At 36.4% G+C, this 27,542-nt stretch overlaps 1 protein-coding gene across 6 annotated transcripts in view; it reads right to left on the bottom strand.

Moving 5' to 3' along the window:
* Nucleotides 1–27,542, bottom strand: part of LOC105481614 (EGFR pathway substrate 8, signaling adaptor) — a 169,040-nt gene that overhangs the window by 92,728 nt on the left and 48,770 nt on the right. The window contains exon 1 of one of the 6 annotated variants that reach the window (XM_071072163.1): nt 18,727–18,749. The exons of 2 other annotated variants lie outside the window; for them this stretch is intronic. Coding sequence is in view for 1 of the 4 variants with exons in the window: in XM_011741335.3 (XP_011739637.2) it covers nt 3,359–3,397 (39 nt within the window). In the remaining 3 variants the exon portion in view is untranslated. Of the gene's footprint in view, nt 1–2,960; nt 3,316–3,358; nt 4,118–18,726; nt 18,750–27,542 lie in introns of those variants that run through there. 3 more of the 6 variants (XM_011741335.3, XM_011741360.3, XM_011741367.3) reach the window with 3 other exon arrangements.

Genomic DNA, 27,542 nt, shown 5'->3' with positions numbered 1-27,542 from the left:
GCATTAGTTAGATTGTCATAAGGAACACACAACCTAGATCCCTCACATGTGCAGTTCACAATGGGGTTCGACTCCTGTGAGAATCTAATGATGTTGCTGATCTGACAGGAGGCAGAGCTCAGGCAGTGATGCTTGCTGGCCTACTGCTCACCTCCTGCTGTGCAGCCCAGTTCCTAAAAGGCTGCCAACCAGTACTGAACCACGGCCCAGGGGCTGGGGGACCCCTGGCTTAAGGGATACTAACTATGTCATTTGGTCTGGCCAATTGCATATATGGTGAAATAAAGAAAAATTACTTGCATAATGAGGAAAAGTATTTTTTTAGAAACAAGGAAGACAAAGAATCAAATGGAATCTAATACTACAGTAATAATGAGATGGCAGAGAATTGTTACCAGAGCATCAAATCTAGTGATTAGAATACCATAATTGGCAAAGTTAAATAATATTGCTCTAAATTACATCTAAATATCTGACACAAAGAATTTTTAATAATCAAGAAAATGCACACAAATGTTCCTAAAACCAAGCTCTTGAACAAATGTTGATACAAAATCTAAGACAAGCTTAAGAAACAAGAAACTCACATTTCATTCAGCTCAGATCTTACATTATCAAGTACAGAGCGACAATATTTCACAAACTGCTTTTGCATTTTAGAAAAGATATTAAGCATTAAAACTACCACAAGTTTCTTCTAACCAAATTAACAAACCTCGTTAATATACTTTGTACACACGATCCTGTATCAAAATGCCACAAATTTAACCGAAGTATAATTTCTTCATGTAGCTGGAAAGTCAATTTTTAAGTGCTTACGTGTCAAATTAAACAAGTGAAAATACATACACAAACTTAAACTCTAAAAAAAAGAAATTTTAAAATACTGAATTGCTTACATTAGAAATATCCTATATGATAAATGATCAAAAGACCATATGATAACCTACCTCATTATATTCTCTTCAAAAAATATTTATACAATTCAACTAAGCTGTTATTTAAAAGGCTAGAATTTTTTTTTAAGCAGTCTCGCTCTGTCGCCCTGGCTGGAGTGTAATGGCACAATCACAGCTCACTGCAGTCTCAGTCTCCTAGGATCAAGCCATCCTTCTTGCCTTAGCCTCTTGAGTAGCTGAGATTAAAGGCATGCACCACCATGCCAAGCTAATTTGTTTTTGTTTTTTTTTTTTAGGTAGAGACAAGGTCTCACTATGATGCCCAGGCTGGCCTTGAACTCGTGGGTTCAAGTAATCCTCCTGCCTCAGCCTCCCAAAGTGCTGGGACTACAGGCATAAGCAACAGAACCTGGCCAAAAGTCTAAAGTGTAATGAGTTCGTTTTTGTCACCTTAAAACACCAAGGTTCACACTTACCTTGATGATTCAATGACAAATGACATCACTGAAAAGTAAACTAAAAAGGAGACTTCTCTATACAATTTATGTCAGAACTATTTACATAGAAATGAGACTAAGCAGCATTATCTCTTCCATAGTCATTTCCTCTTATATACAATTTGTTTAAGTTAAATTGAAAAAAAAATTGTTTCCAAGTCTAGTTGCTGAAAAACGGAAACCTCTTTTATAACTCAAGGTACGGCAGACACAAGGGTATCTTACTAAAGGTGTGGACAGGTGGATCAGGGAACAAAATATTTCACATACCATTCCAAGAATATATATGGAGATTTATACTCCACATTAATACTGCCATTTGCCTTAGAGTTTGGCCACTAAAGCTGACCAAAGCTTTATAGCAAGGGTAAGAATACACCAGGCCATAAGCATCTTGAGGAACCTCACCTATTTATGCTACAAAAAAAGCTGTATACAATATTTCTGTGGGTAGTTAAAATTTGTGTAAATTGATAATATTCTTTACAGCATAGAAGGGTCTTAAGAAATAATAGAGACATTAAAAGAAAACCAACACATCCAAGAATGTATTTCAAAAAAGGATCAAAACAGCATAACCATGGCACCTAAACTCAAGAACCTACTACATTTCCCAAGACCAAAACAGTGACTTAACCAGTTATTTACTTTTGCTTTCTCTCTAGTCTGTGGTACAATGTTATTAGCTCTTATTTGTTTTTAAATAGCCCTGCACTTAATTACTAGTAACAGAATAACAAAAAAGTTTCTTCTGAATAAGATTAAATGTAACAAATCAATAAGAACTACTTATAGATCTTTATATCTCATACATTATATGTTTGTCACTAACTCAAGTTTGATATTTAAAACATCATAATTACAAAATTGCATATTTTGAAAGAGCGGTTTCTTAAAAGCTTCCATTAATTAACTATTTAAACATTTACAAGTTCCATTAATATACATGGGCTTTAAAAAAAAAAACTTTAAATACACATATTCAACTGCATTTTAGGTCCCAAGCAAAATGTTTACACAGAAATTTGGCAGTGTTAAATCTGTGGACTCAAAGCCAATAACAACCTAAGAAGTCTAAACCTGGTTAATAAGCAAATTTTCATAGTACAACTAACATTGTATAAACAATCCAAAGCAGTTAATATTTACAAGATAATCAATGTTTTGCATATAAGGTTAAGTTCAAAGTAATTTTTTTAAACATTTGATATATTATGCCCACGGATTCCCAGTTTGTAATACTCAACAGACCTCTTCTTAGCTATAATATGAGGGGAAAAATTATTCTCTTTAACACCATGACCTAAAGGAAAGAAATCCTTTGAATCTCCACCTCTGTAAGCCAGAAGACAGGAAGCAAGACCCTGTGGAGACTGGGTTACCACTAATTTCACCGAGTTCAGAATCCACTTGGAATACCAAATGGGAAGTTAAAAAGCAATCAAAGGGCTTACTTGGACTAAAAGTATTGCTACGCGTTTCAAGGTCTACAAATACCCTTTACAATAATTATGCCTTTGAGAGCCCTCCTTAGCAAAAAAAATATTAACAAACTCAAACTCACCTACCCACACAGTCCAGGAAATACTCCTCTAAGCAATCGTCCAGGCAATACTGAGAGGCCATTCCGCTCAGTTTACTTATGTGCCAAGTGACCTTTGGCACAGTGTCAGAAAGGGTGGGACTCTAAGCGTCAGTTTCGGCATTGTACTGTACAGAACACAATTTCTGATTTGGTTTCTCTAGGGGTTAACTAAGATTTCCTCCTCTTGTTAAGTAAGTAAACGTAGCTACTACTACACTTCCAACTCTTGCCTAAGATGAATTTTTTTTTTTAAGTTTTAAGTGGTGCAAATAATACTGGCTAGCATTGACTGAAAGCTTACTGTGTGGTTTAAATTAACGCTATATAGATAGACACCATTACTACTCCCATTTTAGAGAGGTTAATAAGTAACTTACAGGAATTCCAGATACAGAAATACGGTCAACTGAGCTCATGAAGACTTCCCACTACAGACACTAAGAAAAGAAGAAAATAAGTGTAACAAAATTAAATACATAGCTTTACTTGCAATAAAGATAATTCCCTGATGCCAAATCAAAGCCAGAACCGATGGCCCAAATGGTAAGCACAAAAGCATACACTGTCAGCTGTGGCCAACACTGGAGCTATGGGGATAATCACTGGAGTCTCTTTAGCACTTAAGTGTAGATTGAAATTGGTAACAAGATGCCCCTTGAAGGAGAAAGAATGGAAGAAAGTGCTCCCTCAAGAGAGAAAGAGCACTCTGCTGGATTTCCAGCCCCATTAAACCTTCACAACTCTAAAGCAGTCCTGATACTTATGCAGGGACGGAAGGGGAGGCTCTGGGCACACATGAGGTATAATGTTGGTACTGAGATTCTTCCAGAAAACCAGGGCTGTCTTCAAAGGTCTAACCTCATAGTTAAAAAGTGATGGTGGGGTCAGGGGAGGAGAAATTCACTCATAGTCATATTAAGACTTCAAGGGAGCTTGTCTCTGACAATCTGGGTGAAGAGGACAGGGGAAATGCTATAAATGCTGTAAGAAATTAAAATCCTAAACCTATGACACAACAGTTTTGAAATTTGAATCTTATTTGTATGAGAATCTCCTTGGTAAAAAAAATTAAGAATCTCCAATCTAAGGAATTAGATCCTGGGCCAGTGAAATCTCTAAAGCATCTAGAAGAAACAAACACAAAACTATTTTAAAGTGATGATAGATAAACAAGGCCCCATGGGATTTCTTTGGGTAGAAAAACCAAACCAAAACAAAGCCAAACAAAAAACAATCCCCACTGAAGATGAGCTTATAAATTTAGAGATTACAAAATATGTGAGAAAATGATTTACTGTGATTATTAACAAATATGCCAAACAGAAAATTGAGTGCTCAACTAATTTTTAACATGAAGACACCAAAAAAGTATATTTAAATTATTAAAGAAATGGAGAAAGAAAAAAGAGCCTATAAAGGACATAAAACTAAAAAATCTGTATGTTTTATAAAACCAAATTATATTTGCATAAAGATATGGCACAGGCTGGGTACGGTGGCTCACACCTGTAATCTCAGCTCTTTAAGAGGCCAAGGTGGGAGGATCCCTTAAGTCCAGGAAGTCAACAGCAGCCTGGGCAACATACCAAGACACCATCTCCACAAAAAATTCAGCCATCAGCCAAGTGTGGTGGTGCACACCAGCAGTCCTAGCTGCTCACGAGGCTGAGGCAGGAGGACTGCTTGAGCCCAGGAGTGAGCTATGATCACGCCACTGTATTCCAGCCTGTGTGACTGAGCAGGACCCATCTCTTGAACCCATTTCTTATTTGGAATAAAAAAGTGCTGCTTGTTGCCAGTGCAGAATTCTTGGGGCAAACGGGAAATGAGTTAAAAAAAAAAAAAAAAAAAGAAGTACATTCTCTGTATACTGCACTCAGAGTTTTCATCAGGTTTCTATAACTTTAAAAGGGAAAAGCATCACTATAAATAGAATTTTTAAAATGTATTTAGAAAACCAATAGTCAATGTCAGAAGTCAATTGTCTGGCAGAACCTATTCTACATCCACTTTTGTTCTCTACCATCTCTCAAGCTCCTGACCACTGTATGTTGCAACTCCTTATTCCTGAAAATTCTGACCCATCCCCTGGGCCATTCCTTCCCATCTCCAGCATCTCTGCAAAAAAAGATTGAATGGAAACTGTGACATGCCACCCACATCTCCTTTCAGGACTGAAGGACTGATTCCCCAACTGCTGCGGTGCTGCCTGCAGACAACCTTCAACTGTCAGCTCTTTCAGGATGGCCTCACCTCACCCAGTATCACACTCCCTTCCCAGGGAAGCCCACAACCAAAGATTGGTTGACATGTGGAAGACAAAGCCTTGGTCCCCTTTCTCCAACTGGGGACAACGGTGAGGAGACATCTCACCGTACCCAGTCTGTGCCATTAGAGCACCACCCCACAGGATCAGATCTTATTTGAGACTACACGGCAGCCCAACATCCCCCTTGGCCCAACAGTGCTTCCTTCCTTCCCTTCATCCACAGCGGCTGACCCAAGAGCACTTTCTTTTTTTTCTTTTCTTTTTTTTTGTGGGGGATGGAGTTTCACGCTGCCGCCCAGGCTGGAGCGCAGTGGCACAATCTTGGTTCACTGCAGCCTCCGCCTCCTGGGTTCAAGTGATTCTCCTGTCTCAGCCTCTCGAATAGCTGGGACTACAGGTGTGCGCCACTATGCCTGGCTAATTTTTTGTGTTTTTAATAGAGATGGGGTTTCACCATGTTGACCAGGCTGGTCTCGAACTCCTGACCTCAGGTGATCTGCTGGCCTCAGCTTCCCAAAGCGCTGTGATTACATGCGCGAGCCACCACGCCTGGCCCCCAAGAACACTTTCTAATAAACTTTCCGGAACACTAATTTCCATCTCATAATCTGCTTTCTGGGGAACCCAAACAGCAACAGAAGGACATTAGGGAAACAAACGAACATGGCAGGACACTGAAACTGAAAGGAGTAAGAAGAGGATAATAATATTAAGTCTTGAAACCAATGGAGAGAACAGCAGAAAGTACTAATATAATTTCACTGGTGAGAAAATCAGTATTAAAAGTAGCAGGAAGAAAACCCTCCAAAATGAATGTAATCAAAATAAACACTATAACCATAAAATTCCAACCCAACATTTCAAGGTATCACTAAACTTGAGACCTGAAAGAAATCTGAGAGTGTCAATTCCAATCTCTGTCATTTTTAAGATACTGTCTCTTAAAAATGGTCCATAGGTCTGCCAAATGTCAAAAAATGTTGCTGCTTGGAAATAGACAGTTTCCTAATAATAAGTTAACAGGTACAGTTAATACCCTGCTGTTAAACAAAATTCTGATATACCTTTGGCTCCTGAATTATCTATCAGTAAAGATGTTAATGAAGTCTTACGAAAGGCTAATCCGGCACAGGCTGATATATGGCAAATCGTTGTCCAAATATTAATTTTAGAAATGGCATGGACTGTAAACCATCCATAGTCATTCATATAGATACACAGGATATCAATGATGTGGGGCAATCTAAGCAAAGCTTATGAGGTATTTGCTGATTCCTTCAGTTTTCTACTATAGGGCAGTTTACCAGAAATAGTCACATGAAATATTATATATTTGGAATGTGACAGATTTGGTTACTGTACTTTTTTCCAAAGCTCTTGAAGGAAGCTGGAAATTGCACACACACACACATCTTTACTGGTAACCTTGCCCTATATTCCCATACTTTGTAACTACAAATACAGAGGCAGACAAAATAGGCTGTAACATAATCTGTCAGCTAAGATCATCAGATCCAAAATGATGTGAGGTCACTTACATAAGCTGTTAGGACAACCAAGCAGAATCGATCAACAATGTCACAATCCATTCATCTTGGAAGTATAAGCAAAATTTCACTTTCAGTTCCTGTATTGTTCAACCCCAATTCCTCATCGGTCCTTCATTCCTTCTTCTCATAAGATCCACTTTCTGCTTTGTCTTCTCTAAACCAATCCTTCTCCTAACTTTAATACCTTTTTCAGTGGGAGTAAGAAACCCAAAAGAAGTTTCTAAAGAAACACTCTAAACTACATATTGTCAAATTTCAATTACATACATGCTAAGCTAGTTAAATTCATATGGATAGAATGACTAACCAAATGCTTTAACAACTTACCTGGAGAGGGACAGGAGATGTAATATGACTCATCTTTGGGAGAATCATATCTAACTACAATTATAGTCATGCAAAAAGACAAACGTGCATGGCATGTAAATGACAGGAATTTGTTAAAATATTCAATGAGTCAGTATGGGTTGAAGCTATTGTTTGGCTATAGAGCTAGGATTAAAGGTAGAAAAAACGAAAAAAGGGGGCCAGGCACAGTGGCTCACGCCTGTAATCATGGCACTTTGGGAGGCCGAGGCGAGTGGATCACCTGAGGTCAGGAGTTCAAGGGGCAACATGGTGAAACCCCGTCTCTACTAAAAATACAAAAATCAGCTGGGCGCAGTGGTACGTGCCTGTAATCCCAGCTACTTGGGAGGTGAAGGCAGCAGAATCGCTTAAGCCCAGGAGGCAGAAGTTGCAGTGAGCAGAGATCGCACCATTGTACTTGAGCCTGGGTGACAGCATGAGACTCCGTCTCAAAAAAAAAGAAAAAACAAAGAAGAAAACAAAAATGAAATGGACATTTCTTGGTGTGAATAAATATAAATAGCAGGACCAATAGTATACGTTCTTTCCATAAGTTATTTAGAAGAGTGAGACCATAAATTAAGTGTACAGATGGCATTAGTAGTCTAAGTTAGGAAAATATTGATTTGAGAAAGATGAACTGCAAAATTATGTAACAGGGAATATAAATGAACAAAATGATAGTTTTGCCTTAAATTGGCAATGTTTAGGAATGCATTAAGGGAAACACCACACACATTAATTTGATTATGGATTTTAAACGTCATTTTCAACCTAGAAATCACTGTATAGCTCCAATAAGACACGATCTTATTTGACAATTTCAGTTAAAAAGCCACCAAGACACAAAAAAATTGGGGGGAAAAGTGATTTCTCATTTCCATTCATGTCCTATAACTAAAGATTAGTTGTAAAGTGTCAAGACCTCAGTACAAGGAAACCAAAAGCTTGTGTTTGTGCACCAAGTCTGCCACTTAATAGCTCTATAACCTTTGGTGAGTAACTTAACCTCTCTCAGCCTCCACTTCCTCACCTGTAAAATGAGACCAGTGAGACCAATTTGTACAGTCTCATTCAGATCCAATACCCCGGAACATTTTCCTAACTCAAATTTAAAAGGAGAAAACCTATTTAATTAGATTTTGGCTAGAAGACAGTAACTAGCAGTTTTACACTTCTCAACATAAAATTTGAAAAAAGAAATAACCAAATAGTCACAAAACCTAATGACGAATAAGGAAAAATTATGAGTCACTATGAGGACATCTGCAAATTCACCTTACAAATTGTTAAGTAACAATATTTACAGAGCCTCCCATTTCTGTTGAAAATTTCCCATTTAAATATAGAATCTGCTAAAACACAATAGGTACAAAGAATTGAAGCAGGGAAAATGAAAGCTTTTGGCATGAAGTATCAATATTTCCCATAATTAATAAGATTTTACTTAGACTTTCCTCATTTCACCTGGCTCAAATGGAACCCCCATCCACTGTAATTAGCTTGCTGAGTGCCTATCAAGAGTCTCATATTCTCCCAAATGAGCTAGCTGGACATGTTGGTGAACGCATATCAAAAGAATTGTCTAGAAGGTCCTTGTAAAATAGCATTTTTAAACTTACAATGTTGTCCTCAAAGCCTGTCCTTTCCACAAAAAGTTAAACTCTAAAAAAAAAAAATGACAGGACTACTTCAGCTTATTAAAAACATGAGCGCTTCTGGTTCTTAAGTGCCATTTAGAAAGGAAAAAAAACAAAAAAGGCATTTCTTATAGAAGTATCAATCCTTTCCGGAGTAGTTTTACCTTAACTCTGAAATACTGTCGGGAAATTATCACATTAGCTAGGTAGCGAGACTTAACCTCTCCTATCTGTAATCATGTGCTATATAGCAATGGGAAGGAAGCGAGGAAGGAAGGAAGAGAAAGAGGCAAATCAGTAAATACAAAGAAGGAACTGTGAATGCTGATAAGGTGTCCTCTTATCAAAAAATCCGGGGAGATGCCCAAGTTTAATTCCAAAGGATGTACCTATTGAAACACTGCAAAACATCATCATATATATGTACATATACACATATATAAACATACATATATATACACATACATACTTACTTACATATAAGTTAATTACTGAGCAAGCAGCCTTGACAAGTCAGGAAGCTTTACAATACACAGAATAAAAATGCCTGTTTTCTGAGTAGCAGTTTAGAAAAAGCTGTGCAACTAGTTGTTAAAATGATATAGCTTATGTCATCCTTCCTTTAAAAGTAAAACCTGCAATTAAATTTGCACATCAAATGATCCTTGAAGCTTGTATGTTACCAGTAAATAGGAGTGACAGAAGAGGCTTGAAAGCAGACAAGCCGTGTCAGTGACACATAACAGAAATGCAGTCATATAAACAGAAGATATTACAGCAACACATGATCTGAAGCTGAATGCCACCATGATACACCTATATTAAATTGCTAGAGGATATATCAGTTTTTAAAATGGTTTAATTTATTTGAATATCATTGGACTAGAGTTGGCCTAGGTGGCAGAATTTAGTTAGGGCCTTTGGCTGAAAATTGTCAAGGTTTACCCTGGCTGAGCAAAACATGAAGGATCCCTTTCAAGTTTATTTTCAACTGATAAAATGCTTATTCTCCTAACCCGTTCTTAACCTTTATTTAGATTATAGTTTAAGACCTCTTAATTACAATTCTAAAAATGGTATCTAATCCCCTTCTATTTTTGACATGGGGCTATGAAAAACAGATTAAACCAACAATGTCAAGAGTGGCATGTTATGGCCAAAAAGCCATGGATTTGAAATCTAAACCTTAATTATTTTCCTGGCTATACAATTTAGTGTTATGTGACAAACAAATCATCAGTATTGGCAGTAGAACACACTTGTAAAGAATTCAGGTTCATGTACAAAACAGGCTCATATCCCAACTTCATACTTTAAGGCCACACAACTTTGACCACATTACTAAATCTGTTTGCTTATCTATAAAATGAAAATAAGAGTATCTTCTTCACATATTATTTTCAAATAATATACGGAAAGAGTATAGCATAGTACCTGATTAACTATAAGTAATAAATGGTAGATTTAAAAAATCACATCTGAGTTTTCTCTTCTAAATAATTCAAATATTTCCCCCTTGCTAGATAACACTTGGGATCAGATGAGGTAAGATAAATTGTAACTTCTTTTTTTAAGAGATAAAGTCTTCCTATGTTGCCTAGGCTAGACTTGAACCCCTGGGTTAAAGCAATCCTTCTGCCTCAGCCTCCTGAGTAGCTGGGATTACAGATGTGCCATTATGCCCAACTAGAACTCTTCTTTACTCCAGGGTGACTAAGAACATAATGGTCACACTACTGATATAACCAAAGCATACTGCAAAAGAGGTTCATTGACAGTCACATTCTGCTAAGTGTTACAAATAATCATACACTCAGTGCTCATAAAATTGGGTGTTCCTTAAATCTGGTCATGTTATTTACTTAGAACCCTTCAGTGTTGTCTGAATGCCGTTATAGCAAAATCAAAACCTCTTAGTGTCACCTAAAAGCCCTTTTAGGATCTGTCCCCTGCCTCACTTTTCAGCTTTGTCTCTTTCCATTGCCTCCTTATTCACTTTGGCCCAGCCCTGGACTCCCTGGGCATGTTGCTCCCTCTGCCTGAAACTCAAGTTTTCCACTCCTTAGCAATTCTCATCCTTTAAGCCTGTTTATCTACCACTTGCTCAGAGAAGCACGCCCAGATATTTAAAGTGCTGTATGAGATTATCTATCCCCAGATCTAACCCACCCTCTTGCATTAATCTCTGTGTGAGGACATTTTTTATTTTCTCCTGACCACTTACTACAGTAGGTGATGTTGCATGTCATTTATTTTTGCCCTATCTGTCCCATTTTTGAGGGCAAGGGCCAGCCTTTGTTTACCACTGTATCCCCAGCACTTAGTACAATAGTTGGCACATAATAGGTAAAGGCAATCAAAAATATGTCCACATATACTCAAAGTGAAAAGAAAGCAAGAAAATACTATAACACAAATACCACAACAGAGTGACTCAAACTTTTCCCATTCACAGTCTGTAGGAAACCCCCCCACCCATGTCTGTAATATACAGTCATATGCCATTCCCCACTCACAAAAATAAACCTAGCACACACCAAATAGTTTTTTAATTGACAAATAAAACCAAATAGATTTTTTTAACTCCAGTAGCTCATCTCCAAACTGTTTTCCTAGATGTAATGAGGGAAAGAAAGCAATGCTGGAAAAACTACGTAATACTCAGCTAAAAGAAGGAGGTTTGTGGAGCTCAACAAAAAAAAGTGACTGTCTGGAAGCAGCCAGTTCTGTGAACCAATAGACAGAAAATTTCATCTCCAAACCCTCAAGCAGCTCTCCAGTTAGAAGGCACACTGCTCTACATCTCAGCCCATCAGTTTGGGAGGAAGTCCTTTGGAATAGTACATTTTATCCTCCATTTCTTGTGAAAGACAGCAATCTTGTTTGCCTTTGTCTTGTGCATCAGGTTAAAAGGATTTTCCTGAAAACTTAAAAGTAATAAAAGCACACTTTACTACAACAAATAGAAAGAAGTGCCTGCAGGATTTCTAGTGTTTCATCCAGCACCAAATATCAGACTTTTAAATTTTTTATTATATTTTACAAATATTATTTCTGATCATAAAAGTAAATCCATGGCAGAAAGTTAGAACATTCAAAAATATTTTAAGAACAAAAATCATGAGTCATCCTACTAGCCAGAGATAAATGCTTTCACATTTTATATATTTTTCTAGTGTTTTTTTTTTAATGCATACATAAACTTTTTTTTTTCCAAAGGCAGCTACTGTCTGTATGGTTTTATAACCTTTTAACTCAAAGTATCCTGAGAAGTCACAACAAAAAGACCATCGCACTACGATTTCTCATTGAAGCCTTCTACATCAGAGGTGTCCAATCTTTTGGTTTCCTTGGGCTACAATAGAAGAAGAATTGTCTTGAGCCACACAGAAAATACACTAACGATAGCTGATGAGCTACCAAAAAAAAAAAAAAAAAAAGCAAGAAAAAATCGTAACATTTTAAGAAAGTTTATAAATTTGTGTTGGGCCGTGCTCAAAGCTGTCCTGGGCCTCGGGTTGGACAAGCTTGTTCTACAGCCTATTTAAAACAGTTACCCCCCACCAAAAAAAATTATGTAACTAATTTTTCCTTGAGCAGTTACATTGCTAATATTTATCATAAAAATCTGCAACTAAAAAATAAAAGACAATCTAAAACTGCCATCCTTGAACATAAATCTTTATGCCTATTCCAGCATGTTGTCTTAATGTAAAATTCTAAAGAAGATGCTATGTAACAGGATACGCCCATCTCTACATTATTAATACACTGTCCAAATTTCCCTCCAGAGATGTTACGCCAATTTAGTGCATTCAGACTGCTATAGCAAAAATGCCCTATGCTGGATAATTTGTTAAAAAAACCCAGAAATTTATTTCTCATAGCAACAAAGGCTGAAAAGTGCAAAATCAAAGTGCCAGCAGATTCAGTGTCTGGTGAGGACTTGCTCTCTGCTTCAAAGATGGCACCTTTGTGTCTTCACATGGCAGAAGGGGCAAACAGTTCCTTCTCATCTCTTTTACAAAGGCACAAATCTCATTCATGAGGGCTCTCTATGACTTAATCACCTTCCAAAAGGCCCCATCTCTTAATACTATCACATTGAAGATTAGGTTTCAAATATGAATTATGGAGCGATACATTCAGACTATAGCACCCAGCCACCAGTAGAATTTTTTTTCTGTTCTCTTACACTCTCACCAAAACACTGGATATCACTTGTTTTAAAAACAAACAAACAAAAAAAAAAAACAAAAAATCATTTTTCAAGGCTGGCACAGTGGCTCATGTCTATAATCCCAGAATTTTGGGAGGCTGAGGGGGATGCATCGCTTGAACCCAGGAGTTCGAGACCAGCCTGGGCAACATGGTGAAATCCCATCTCTACAAAAAATACAAAAACTTAGCTGAGCATGGTGACACACACCTGTAGCTTCAGCTACCTGGAAGGCTACTGTGGGAGAATCACTTGAGCCTGGGAGGTAAAGGTTGCAGTGAGTCGTGATTGTGCCACTGCACTCCAGCCTGAGCAACTGAGTGAGACCTTGTCTCAAAAAAAACAAAACACAAAAAAAAAACAAAAAAAAAAAACTTTTTCAATCTGATAGAGGAAAAAATTACTATTTCTTTGCTTAGTAATGATGTTACCCTTTCTTTAAAACCATTTCTCTTAAAGTTTTCAATGTTTTCTTGTTGATTTTTCATCTTTTTCCTTTTAGATCAATAGGAATCATTTGTTAGTCATCAGTGTGGGTTTTTCATTGTATATGTATAAGGTATAAATATGCATAATATTTTTCCTCAAGACCAAAATATACACACATCTTGGATGTATGTTTTCAGTGTCAAATTCTAAGTTAAAAAATTAATGTAGACCTATTCTATATCTACACTTCAAAAAAGGTTACAGATTATGTCTTTCTGTATTATCGATAACATCCTTAAGTTAAAAACCACATCTGTTTATCTTTTTATAAATCTCATGAAGTGGTAATCCTTTCTGTATACCTCCATAGATTATTCTAATTATACTTAACCCAAAACCAAAAGTTTTTGATCAACTTTCAAGTAAAGTCATTTTACACTTTACTTGAAAGTAGAAGAAGATGAAATTTACCCATTAACCTCATGCTACCTCTCAAATCCCAGAAGATCACCTTAATTTTTACTGCAAATACAGAATTAAGTTTGAAGATAACCAACAGGTTAACTATACTTGTACAAAAGCACCATTACATCATTTATATAGATACATCTGTCATTATTCTTTATCTTTTATTGACTTTGAATATTCTAGTATTCACTGACTTAACAGAAAAATTCTGTGGCTTCTTAATATGAAATCAAAACATCACCTTTGGGTCAGTGAATCCTAAGATTTATGAACTTTCAGAATTTTCATCTCAGACTCCCAGGATAAACTGTGTACTTTATGTATAACGTATGTGTCAAATGTCACCAAAAAGTCTGCTTTCAAAGACTTCAACATTAGGTAAACATGAGACTTAGATCCAGAAAGAAGAAGTAGCTTTTCTGAATATGAATAAAGTTTATCAAAGTTTTCTGTGTTGTCAAATCATAGAAATTAATTCAAATCAGCTCTAATTGCATTTCAAATTTTGGCTGTTATGGTATAATAAGTACATATTAAATAGTCACTTTGTGTGAGTCTTATGTATTGATATTTTAGAAAGACATATGATATACATAAGTATATCTCCCACAAAAATTATCTTGGCATTGCTCTATTTTGTAAGGGAGACTGTTTACAGACATCTCAATATCTGCAAGTATGGATATCACTTTACTTTTAAAATTTTTCAATCTCTGATATGGTTTGGCTATGTCCCCACCCAAATCTCATCTTGAACTGTAGCTCCCATAATTCTCACATGTCATGGGAGGAATCTGGTGGGAAATAACTGAATCATGGGATAGTTTCCTCCATACTGTTTTCATGGTAGTGAATAAATCTCAAGAGATCTGAAAGTTTTATAAGGGGTTTTCCCTTTCACTTGGCTCTCATTCTCTCTTGCCTTCCACCATGTAAGACATGCCTTTTACCCTCTGCCATGATTGTGAGGCCTCCCCAGCCGCATGGAACTATGAGTCCATTTAACCTCTTTTTCTTTATAAATTATCCAGTCTTGGGTATGTCTTTATCAGCAGTGTGAAAACAGACTAATACAATCTCCAAAGTTCTTTTCTCCTAAAACTTAAAATAGCATACAATGCATGAAAATAATGAGTCTTCAGTTCGCTTTGTCATTTTGAATTATTTCACAATGAAAAAAATTCAACATCCACAAATCATTCACTCCTAGCTATCTTGTTAGGAAAAAAAAAATGGACTTTCTTATTCAAGGTAAATGTCCTTCTGCATTCCAATAGGATACCACAAGTCCACAGGTCTGTGTCAATAAACCAGAATAAGCCAGCAAATCTGACACTTACCTGCTAGATAACTGAAGCAATTTCTACTCGTTTATGGGGACTGTCTGGAATTTTAGCAGCAATGTGCTTTATCTCATACCACTAACTGTGTATCACCTGAAATCACTCTCAGAGATCTCAGGAAAAGCCAGGTAGCTGATGCAGTGGCTCACACCTGTAATCCCAGCTACTTGGGAGGCTGAGGCAGGAGGATCACTTGAACAGGAGGACTGAACAGGAATTCAAATCCAGCCTGGGCAATATAGTGATATCCTGTCTCAAAAAAAAAGAAAGAAAAAAAAACAAGAAAAATCTGTGCGGGTGGGCACACACATTTTGCAATTTACACAGCACTTCATTTACACTATCCTGCTTAATTCTCATACCTTTGTTACCTTATGAAAAATTCTAAAATAGGATAACACAATGGGTCTTCATTATATGGTGATTCACTCACCACCACAGTATCAACCTTGAACATCAGACCTGCAAAGATCTCATTATTTCATTAAAAGAATCCTGATTCATCATCATCAAATAACAGAAATGAAAAAAAAGATGGAAAAATATGAATTTTAAAAATTTACAAGCTCTCTCAACATACAAGTTTTATTATATATTTATCAGATGTGTCTTAAGCATTTGTTGAAATTTGTCTCACATCAGTAGGCTGATTGATTGGTTCAAAAACGAGATGCCGAATTTGGCCTTTAGGTTTATCTGTATTACATACAAAAGTATAGATACACATATTAAAAGCATACACATACCACATGCATACACTGAACAGCATAAACACTGAACAAAACATAAATCTAATTAAAAAATCATACTTAAATATAAGATCAGAAGACTTTAATATGATGGCTAGTTATTAGTCACTCATGAAAACTGAATAGACAGAAAAATTTAAGGAAGCAAATTGCCACTTCTCCTCCAGTAAGGCTTTGTGGGGAGCTGATATCTGAAGATTATTTCACAAGAGAAATTAAAGAGCTGACAAAGGAAGAAGGATTGGGTGCCTTTTTTTCAGATGAAGGACATGTTGAGGAACAAAGATTACAAGCAGGAAAGCAGCAAGAAACAAGAGGGATAATTACACTGTCAAGAGTGACAGAGTGATGGGATTTATGGAAGGGGCTGGAAATCTCAGACTCGTCTGTGGGATATAAAATTCAGTCTCTGTGGTTGGCAAGGAAGAAAATCTTAAAAACATATCCCTGAAGAGGATAGCACTGGCTCAGCAGAGTTCAAATATCTGCCAAAGTCCAAGTAGAAGGACTAGAACAAAAGCTCTGTAGTGATACATGCCAGATAGTTATAAAAAATGGTCAAGAGAGGGGGTCAGATTTTGTGAAAAAGCCTGATGTCTGTGTGGTGACAGCAAAAAATGAAGATACACACTTATATACATACACATGGAATGCTTTCTTGCCAGAGATATTAGTGATAGAGCGGGCATTCCTTAAAATAGTGAGACGGCAAAAAGGCAAATTTTGAAGTGATAATCTGTAGCTTTATTATTCTTAACTTGGTCTGAGCTGGTAATTAGCTAATCTGTTCCTGCTTTGCCTCCTGAAAGAATAAATAAAGATTTCCTGAGTGTCTAGTATGGAGTGTGTGCTATATTAGGGATAAATGAAATCATACAGTCATCCTAGAAGCAGAAATGATTACTCCAGTTTCATTAGTGATGTAGAAGGGAAAGAGAGGAAAATCTAATTCAGGCTAATTATATAGAAAGCTATTTTCATTACTGAAAGTTATGAGTTAGAAAAGACACAGCATAACCAGAACTGTACTAATTTAAAGCTTGTTGCATATGACAACTTAGATTTAAATTGTTAAACAGTTAAGAATGACTACGATTCAGTGAGCAGTATTTTTTCAGGGTCTGAAATTCACTAGCTCTCTGAAACCATCATTCCACTCAGGAAATTTTATGAATTTGTTTAGTTAAATCTAAGTTAAGTACAGGTGACTATGGTTTTACTGTTTAAATTTTTTACAAAGCCTGGGCACCTGGGTTTCTGATTATTTCCCTGGTGGATTTAATATCTACCTTTATATGTAGGACTTTACACAACTGGGTTTGCTTTAGAAGCAATGATCCCAAGTAGATTAACTCTCACTATATCCCCAAGTAGAATGACCATTTGGCATATAGTATATATCTCTAAATCAACAACTCATTTTTATTACCCCAAACTGTTTTACTTGTGTCCATCACTCCTCATACTTGTGTTTTATTTTAAACATAATTGAAACACTTTAATATTTCCTTTAATGTTGGAAGATACTAATAAATTTAACTTAAGACAACTGACCCATTGCTACAACTTTTGTAAATACAGTAAGGCAAAGTATTTAAAATTCTGACTCATTAAAATAAAGAATAAGGCTGGGTGCAGTGGCTCACGCCTGTAATCTCAGCACTTTGGGAGGCCGAGGTGGGCGGATCACGAGGTCAGGAGTTCGAGACCAGCCTGACCAACATGGTGAAACCCCGTCTCTACTAAAAATACAAAAATCAGCCGGGCATGGTGGTGCATGCCTGTAATCCCAGCTACTCTGGAGGCCGAGGCAGGAGAATCTCTTGAACCCGGGAAGCAGAGGTTGCAGTGAGCCAAGATCATGCCACTGCACTCCAGCTTGGGTGACAGAGCGAGACTCCATCCTCCCCCGCAAAAAGGAATAAATAGGTCTAGTTTCCAAGATGCTTTTATCAAGATGGTTATCCCATAATGCTTTAATAAATGATGAAAAACTTGTAACTGCAGCACAGAATAATTCCCTACCAGGTCTGATTGCAATGGAAAGATTTAAAGCCCTGTGAAATGAGTAAGCCCCTGCTACTTAGCACTGAAAGGGAATAATCAACAGATTAAAAGCATTGATGTAGCTAATTCTACTAAATCATTAGTTTTGCATTCTCCCTACTAGCTTTTTAGTGATGGAACTTTAACTCTTACCGAAAGTGTAGTCAACTGGTATTATAGAAAGAAAACACAAGTGACCTAATCCAGAAGAATCATGCCAACCATAAAACTCAGCAGACTATTCATCACCATGGCAATAACTCTCAAAGCAGACACGGAAGCCAATTCATAGATTCCATTTTCAAACCAGGGGGTTTCTTCGGGGTGTATGTGTGTGTATATAATTTATCCAGTGTCCTGTGCCAAGCTAATAACAATCCAAGATGAAGCTTAAAGAAATTATAGCAGTGGCCCTTTTAATAAGACGGGGTCCTGACTCATGGAAAGGTAATCTGTTCCTCACTACAAAGAACCTTAGAGAATGTTACACAAACACAGCAACAAAAATCAGGAATGCTCTCCTGGGTGCAGAGTCATTAATTGAATTTGAAGAGTCAGGCATTACTCCTAATACCACCATATTTATGTGAGGATAGCATGTATCTTTTACATGAAAATACAAATCCTGAAATAATAGATTTTACTATTTACATTTCAGTGAAATATTTATGCTTTGTGACTTACTTGAACACAAAATAACACTCCATTCCTGAGACTTTCAATAAGTTTATACTGAAAATGTTGGTTGCAGAGATGCTATTTCTAGAAATATTTAAAGCACAATATATGTTAATATCAAACTTTGGTAGCAAAATATTCAAGCCAATAAAAATGGGCTAAAGGACACTATGAAAACGAAAAGACAAGCCACAGACTAGCAGAAAATATTTGTAAATCCATCTTTTTAAAAAACATTTCTTGTAAGGCACTGTGCTGGCAGCAAATTCCCAGTTCTTTTGTCTGAGAAAGTCTTCACTCCTCCTTCACTTTTGAAGGATAATTTTACTGGATACTGAATTCTAAGTGATTTTTGTTTCTGTTTTCCAATAGTTTAAATATTTCATTCTACTCTCTTCTTGCTTACATGGTTTTTCAAGAGATGTCTGACGTAATTCTTACCCTTAATCCCTTAAAGGTAAGGTGAAGTTACTCCTCAACCTTTCAAAAATCTTCCCTTTGTTTTTGAATTTCTGCAATTTAAGTAAGACATGCCTGTCTGTAGATTTTTTGGTGTTTATCCTGAGCTTGGTGTCTGGCATTAATTTTGAGCTTCCAAGATTTGTGGTTTGATGTCTGTCGTCAATTTTGGAAAATTCTCAGTCATTATTATTTCAAATATTTCTTTTGATCCTTTCTCTCTTTCTTCTCCTCATGGTATTCCCATTGCGCGTACATTACACCTTTTGTAATTGTCTCATGGTTCTTAACTATTCTGTTTCAATGTTTTCATTTTCCTTATGCCTTCGGTTAGGAAAGTTTCTATTGCCCTACCTCCAAGCTCACCGATTCTTTCATTAGTCCTCTCCAATCTACTGATGGCATCAAAGGACTCAAAGGCATTCTGCATTTCTGTTAGTTTTGAATTTATTTAGTTGTGTCCCACAAATTTTGATATATTCTGTTTTCATTTTCATTTAGTCAATGTATTTTTTATCTCCCTTGAAACTTCCTCTTTATCCTATGGATTATTTAGAAACGTGTTGCGTATCTTCTCAATGTTGGAGATTTACTCATCTTTCTGTTATTGATTGCTAGTTTGTCTCCACTGTGTTCACAGAATGCATGTATGATTTCAATCTGTCTAAATATGTTGAGGTATTTTTCATAAGCAGGAATATGGTTTATTTTGATATGTACAGTGCCTTCATTAATGTTTACATAGGTATGATTAACTCTCAAGGTCTGTACCTACCTACAACCTCTTGAATAGTACTTCCAGATTAATCCTGTTTAAATACATTTTGATTTAACTATTGACAATACACTTCTAGGGATCAAGAACCTAAAATGGGTCCATACTGGCTATCACAACACTGTAAATTCACCTGTGTAGCTTCTGAAGTCCATCATCACCTGGAACCCTCTCCATTATATTAACTCCCATCTCTATGACTTTGGGGCCATCTCAACTTTTCCTTAGTTTTGATAACCATATTGATAATTACAGTTATTTGATAAACACTTTTGTAGTACACACACACACACACACACACACACACACACACACACACACACACAGTCATTTACCCATTCAGCTAACTTATGAAATAAGTATGATAATCATGATTTTACAACAGAGGAAATAAAAGCTCAGAGCTTGGTACTTGCCCAAGACCACCTAAGTGGCAGAGCCAGGTTTTAAATTCAGATCTTGATTACTCTAAAACTTCTGCTGTCCATCACTGGAAGAAGAATAAAAGCATGACTTTTCCTTTAGCACTTGATTCCATCCGGTTTAATTTAACCAATATTTGGGAGTATAAACTGTAAGCATGCAGCTAGGTACTTGAAGACAATCTGAAAAATAAAGATTCCACAAGATACACTAGAACTAGACTGTAATTGTCTGCAGGCAGCTTAAAAACTATGGGACTTTAAGATAGATAATTCTAGTTTGTGAATAAAATTATAAACTCTTTGAGGGCAGGGGCCTTTTCTTCACCCTGGCATACGACTATTCAATCTTCTCTATATTTGCTTCCTGTTTTCCTTTTAAGGTAATTATGAACCTATTGGGACCACTATACATTGTTATCAGTATTGACTAGTTTCTGACCGCTGCTCACCAATACTTCCTTTCTTTTTGGTTCCTTAAGAAAGTCTCCCATAATAACTATGTCCTCAAATTATAACATAGCCCTTCTTTTCCTTCACTCCCCTCAGAAAATAACTGCATCTCCCACACAACTAAAAAAAGAGATACAAATAGCATGCCCTCCTTTACATATAAATAAGAACATCTACAATAGCACACGAGGTCTATTAGATGTTAAATACTGCTTTAAAAATAGATTCACAAATGACATTTAAAATATTCCATTTACTTATTTCAGAAATGCATCTTGTGCAAAAAGTTCAGTCAAAAATATATATCATAGTACCTTAAATGCATGTCTTTATGTGACATAGAAATTCATCTTTTTAGATAGAATAATTAAAATGTCGTGGGCAACTGCTATCCAGGTTTTTAGCTAGCTTAACCAAATCCTCTAAACAGAATTCCTGTAGCCTTTGAAATGTTTAGCCTTTTTTCAAAGTATTTGGAAGACAAATTCGGAATATAAAACTTTAATAAGACTTCCACCATTAAAAATGTTTAATTGACTTTTTTTTTTTTTTTTTTGAGACAGAGTCTCACTCTGTTGCCCAGGCTGAAGTGCAATGGCATGATCTCGGCTCACTGCAACCTCAGCTTCCCGGGTTTGAGCTACTCTCCTGCCTCAGCTTCCCGAGTAGCTGGGATTACAGGCGCCTGCCACCATGCCCAGCTAATTTTTGTACTTTCAGTAGAGACGAGGTTTCACCATGTTGGCCAGGCTAGTCTCAAAATCCCCACTTCACCCACCTTGGCCTCCCAAAGTGCTAGAAATACAGGCATGAGCCACCGTGCCTGGCCTTAATTGACTTTTAATTGGCTTTTTTACATCATGTGACTGACTTCATGTTAAAGATTCTAAGAGGTAAAGTATTTTCTGAATAGAGAAGATTTTTTTCTAGTATTCTTGCATAAACAGATTTCATTTCGTCTTCATGTAAGGGTCAATAATTTCAATCATCCCCCAAACTAGCAGCAAGAAGCTATTCAATGTGCTGCTAGCTAACCCCTACAGCTTGTGCAGTCATATTCTGAATGAAAAACAGAAGATAAAGTGTGTGTGTGCCTGTGTGTGTGTGTGTGTAGGCAAAAGGAAGCTGGAGGGTCAATCACTATATGTATCTCTTCCTTAAAATCTGATTTCAGGATGGAATTTTTTCATTTTATCCATAAAAAGGAAACAAACTGAAAAGGTAGATTTTTTTTCTTTCAAATTGGCTACTACTTAAATAACTGCCTACTCCTGAGAGTAGATAAGTCTAAAGTTAAATTATGCATTTCATAAAACTCTAACCCTATTCCCAGTAACGCAGCTCATCAGTGACCAATTAACCCATTTTCATAAGCCTATAGTAATCTCAGCCAGAAATGTTGGCACATCTCTAGGGCTGGCTGGATAGTCTCATCTTAACGAAGATGAATGGTGTATCAAAGAAACGATGACTACACACAATTTGTCAAGGTGATCTACTGTATCGAGACCTTCATCAACAACGCATTCCATTTTGAGCCCCTTAGTACAAAACTCCCTTTAGGTTTTCCCACATAATCATGGTGATAATGACAACAACAATGAGGAGAAGATACCCGTAATAACAATAATTACATTATTCTGTGAACTTCTTTGTGCTCCTCAATGTACTAGGCATTTTATATATACTATCTCATTTAAGCCTAACAATCCCAACACTACACCCTCTTTACAACTATAAAATTTAAGGCTCAGAGAGCATGCATGCCCAGAACTAAACAGTGAAGACTACGAAACCCGGTCTTTTTGCTACATCCTACACTCACTATCTACATAAAAAAGCAACTGGTAAATGTTCCTTAAAACTATTTTTCTTTTAATAGTCAATTATTTTTTGGAGAAGTCAAATAAATGACTTACTATTTACTAAGAAGCATTTCTTAAAGATAAAAAAGAATATGATTTGCAATAAAGAGAACACAAAAGTACTTGCCAGATTACTCATAGTTTAGAGGTTACAGTGGCCACAGGAGAATGAAACTCTTGGGCTAGCTCTGAAGATTAAGGGACATGTTGTTAATCATTGTTAAGGCCTTGAATACAGTCACCTCAATCATTATGCAAGGAACAGAATAAGTAAGCTATGAGAGGAAAATATAACATTTTCTTCTAGACGAAAACACAAAAATAGCAGCTGCAACATTAGACAAAAATGACTACCTAGGTAGTCATGACCACCACACTAGAATCGAAGAATACCTAAATAATGGAGTACATGGAGATGATTTTACTAGCAGCTGACCAGCATTCCTCTCCCAAAACAGATACTGGAAAGAAATATAGTATATTCGTCCATTTTCACACTGCTATAAAGATACTACACAAGACTGGGTAATTTATAAAGGAAAGAGGTTTAAGTGACTCACAGTTCCACAGGCTTAACAGGAAGCATGGCTAGGAGGCCTCAGGAAACTTAGAATCACGGTGGAAGGTGAAGGGAAAGCAAGCCCATCCAACAGGCGAGAGTGGAGAGTGTGTGAAGGAGGAACTGTTCAACACGATAAAACCATTCCCATGATCCAATCACCTCCCACTAGGTCCCTCCCTCAACACAGAGGGATTCTGGGGATTACAATTTGAGATGAGATTTGGGTGGGGACACAAAGCCAAACCATTATCCTATAGTAATTACGTTCATTCAATAGTATCCTGGCACCTTTAAAAAACCTAGGTATATCTTTTGTGAGATGAAGAAAGAATAAAAGGACATGCGAAAAAACCTCAGCCCAGAGATAAGAGGACCACATGTTCTTGGTGGATGGAAGAGTAACAACAACAGAAATAAAGGCAGGTAAAAAGAAAACCAAACAAATGGGAAAACTCATGGAGACAGAAGAACTATCCATTCCATTTTACTAAGCATCATACCACATATATCAAGGCATCCAGATGAATGATTAAAATTCTAGAGAAGGGACTAGGGTTTTCTCCACAGCAAGAAATGTAAAAACATTGAAAATAACATAAGCTGGTTTTTAATGGAAAATTCATTTTTATTTTTATTTTATTGAAAAGGGGTCTCACTCTTTCGCCCAGGCTGGAGTACACTGATGCAATCTCAGCTCACTGCAGCCTTGACCTCCCGGACTCAAGTGATCCTCCCACCTCAGCATCCCGAGTAGGTGAGACCCACAGCTAACTTTTGTATTTTTTGTAGAGACAGGGTTTCTCCATGTTGCCCAGGCTGGTCTCAAACTACTGAGCTCAAGTAATCCTCCCACCTCAGCCTCCTAAAGTGCTGGGATTACAAGAGTGAGTCACCACGCCTGGCCAGAAAATTCATTTTTAATTACCTATAGATTAATAATTCCTTCAAAAATTTCCAAGTGATGTGTAATTCTAAAAATGCCAATGCTTTCAAGACCATATAATCAGTTTAGTTTTGTTTTCTTTCCTCCTCAGCTGCTTCCTCCTCTTCCTTTTCTTCTATTTGTTTGCCAGTTTATTCAGAAACAACATATAAGATGGCCCTGTCTTACTACTGTTCCAGGGGCACTAGGCTACAATAACATTCAAAAGTTTCATGCTTAAAAGATTCTCTGCATGTAATGAGTTAATTCCCATTTAACTCACTGTGACAATTCACAATATTATTACTTTTACCTTACATTTTTCATAATAAAATACTTTCATATCCATGATCTCAATTGATTCTTATAACATGTAAGCTGGAAGGTAAGCAGGGCCAACTGCCACACCATTCCCATTTTTAAAATAAGCAAACTGACACAAAGACGTCAAGGAACTAGGGTCACAACACTGAAGGGCATCTGCAGCACAGCCCAGGTGTTGACAGGGAGCTCCGAACACCTAGCCTGGGACCCTCATCACGACTTCACACTAACAGCATTTCATGGATAATTGCAGTATTTCTGAGTACATGCAAATGACAAAGTTTCCAAAGAAACAGCAGACTGATTCAAATATACTAATTTTTCTACAAATGAACTCACCTCAAAAATGAAAATAAGCTCCAATTCTTACATTTCTACTTCAGTCCAATGAAGGCTAAATTAAAGGGGTTCTGCATGTAACAAAATGATAAAAGTAAAATATTCATTTTGAAGCACAATATGTAACCCATAGTTGCTTTTGCTTAATAAATATAGTTCATTCTCTCCTATACTTTTTTGTTCCCTCTTTTTTTATCAAGATTCAAAATTATATAGATGGAAACAATGAAGAAGAAAGAGATCATGAAGGATCAAATATTGTCAAATGGTGCATCCCATGTTAATGCTACTTGACTTAATCCCTACAGTAACCTTGGGAAGTACTGAAAAAGCTAACTTTCTAAGATTAAAACTATGATTTGAATCCATGTCTAATCCCAAATGCCTCAAAGCTACTTCATTTTGCATCTTTTTAATATTTTTCTAGCATTTTATACACTGTAAGTAAAATAGGCACATTTAAGTACTTCTTCTATGTAGTTGGGCACGTGTATTGAGCTCAAAGACTATAAATAAACATAGTAATCAGGTTATTTAAATTGTAGACCTTTTAAAAGTACATGTTATTAAATGTAACCTATATCTGTGTAACTTACTATTGTAAAATATATGTTGAATATGTATCCATCAATTAAATATTTAAATAATCCATAATTGGGAATATTTTTTAAAACTCAAATAGGAAAAAATGCCAATAATAGGACAAAGACAAAGAATTTGTGGTTTTTTGTGTTTTGTGACAGGGTCTTGCTGTGTTGCCCAGGCTGAAGTACAGTGTCACTATCATAGTTCACTACAGCCTTAACCTCCTGGGCTCAAGCAATCCTTCCACCTTGGCCTCCCAAGTAGCTAGGACCATAGGTGTGTACCACCACATCCCGCTACTTTTTATATTTTTTTGTAGAGATAAGGTCTCACTATGTTGCCCAGGCTAGTCTCAAACTCCTGAGCTCAAGCAATCCTCCTGCTTCAGCCTGCCAAGTGCTGGGATTATAATCATGAGCCACTGTGCCCGGCCGAGTTTGTGTTTTAAACCAAAAACTACCCTAGTTACCATGGCACTTTAACGAACTATAATAATTAACAATATTAACTTTTTTATAACATGAGTCTAGCAGCAAGGAAAATGGACTTTGGAGTAAGGGAGATCTGCATTTGAATTCCCACGCCATAAGTTAACACTATGGAAATACTGAAGATGAGAATTCCATTCTTTTGTACAGGCGTTAATATAATAAAAAAATCACTTGCCTGCAGGCCACACATATTTGACAACCTGAGCAATGTCATAAAGAAAGTATAAAACCTATATGGCTAGCTAAATAGATGTCACACCCTCTATGTGCTGAACTTCTGCATTTTACTCACAGAAGACGCCCTCAAGCTTGGTTAACATCTTATTAATAAATCTTTCTTTTTCTTTAGGTTCTAATGTTTCTACTTTTTTATACAAACTTTATACAAACATTTTTTATACAAACTTTAAAATTAGCAAATCAATCCGCAGCAGGTTAGAAGCATTAAATTTGAATTTAGGAAGTTAGGGTTGCTAGATGTGGCAGAAAGAAAGAATATAAGAAAGAAATTGATATATTATAATAATAAGAGAAAAATAATACATAAGATGCAAAGAAAAAATGCATAAGGCATCCTGAGAATATGTGATATAGAACCAAACAACCAAGCATATATCAATACCCTCCATGGAGACACTATATTACAGCCCAAATAAACAGTATGCATAATGATGAATTTACATTATGCTTACGAAGGATGGGATGTGCTCAATGCTTATAAGAAAAATTATCCTAAATTGTTAAAAAAAATAAAATCTTCGTATTTAAAGTAATGCACTTTAATTCATGTAGCTAGACAGCTAGGAAATTCACTTGTTTTTAAATTTGAAAAGCACACTATTAGGTAAACCTGATAAATGAGATGTTAGAATAGTTAATAGAACAACTATTAGGGGCTCAGGCCTCATACCTAGTACCAGACAGTGTACTAAACACAACAGTGTAGGTTTTTTCTTTCAAAAAGCTCACAGCTCAATAGAAAATACTACCACAAATATCAATAAATTGTAATACTATTTGGTACTGTAACAGAGGTTAAACAAAAGACATACAATGTTTAGTTTTCTCCTTTTATGACATTATCAGCTACTGAATTTCAAAGCCTGGAAGCTTTAGTTCAGAAAGGGTTGCGAAGCGTGACTTTAAGAAGGCTGAAACAAACAAAATAGTTTAGAAAAAATATACCAAAGGCAAGACTCTGTAACATAGATTAAAAATAAGCATCAGAAGTTCCATCTCTCCTCCTCTCTACAAAGAAAAATAATGACAATAACAACAACTAACATTCACTGAGAGCTTACTGTGTTCCAGGCTCTGCTCTAAGTGCCCAACATATATGAACTCATTTAATCCTCACAATGACCTTATGAGGGAAGTTCTATTATTATCCTAAATTAATAGATGATAAAATTGAGGCATGAAGACACTAAATTATTTGCCCAAAGTGACACTGGTAAGTGAAGAACTAAAATTGTAAACAGAAAGTCTGGCTTCAGAGCCCATGACGCTAACTACTACGTACCCAAATATTAAAAACTTAATGATGCCATTGTGTTATAGAAGGTATAGTTCTCAAAGCACATCCTAGTGACTCTTTTTTAAGAGCTATTATTAAAACTGTTTCA

The sequence above is a fragment of the Macaca nemestrina genome, chromosome 10 (assembly GCF_043159975.1).
Source record: "Macaca nemestrina isolate mMacNem1 chromosome 10, mMacNem.hap1, whole genome shotgun sequence".
Taxonomy (NCBI): domain Eukaryota; kingdom Metazoa; phylum Chordata; class Mammalia; order Primates; family Cercopithecidae; genus Macaca; species Macaca nemestrina.
This window is presented reverse-complemented; position numbering and strand designations above follow the sequence as displayed.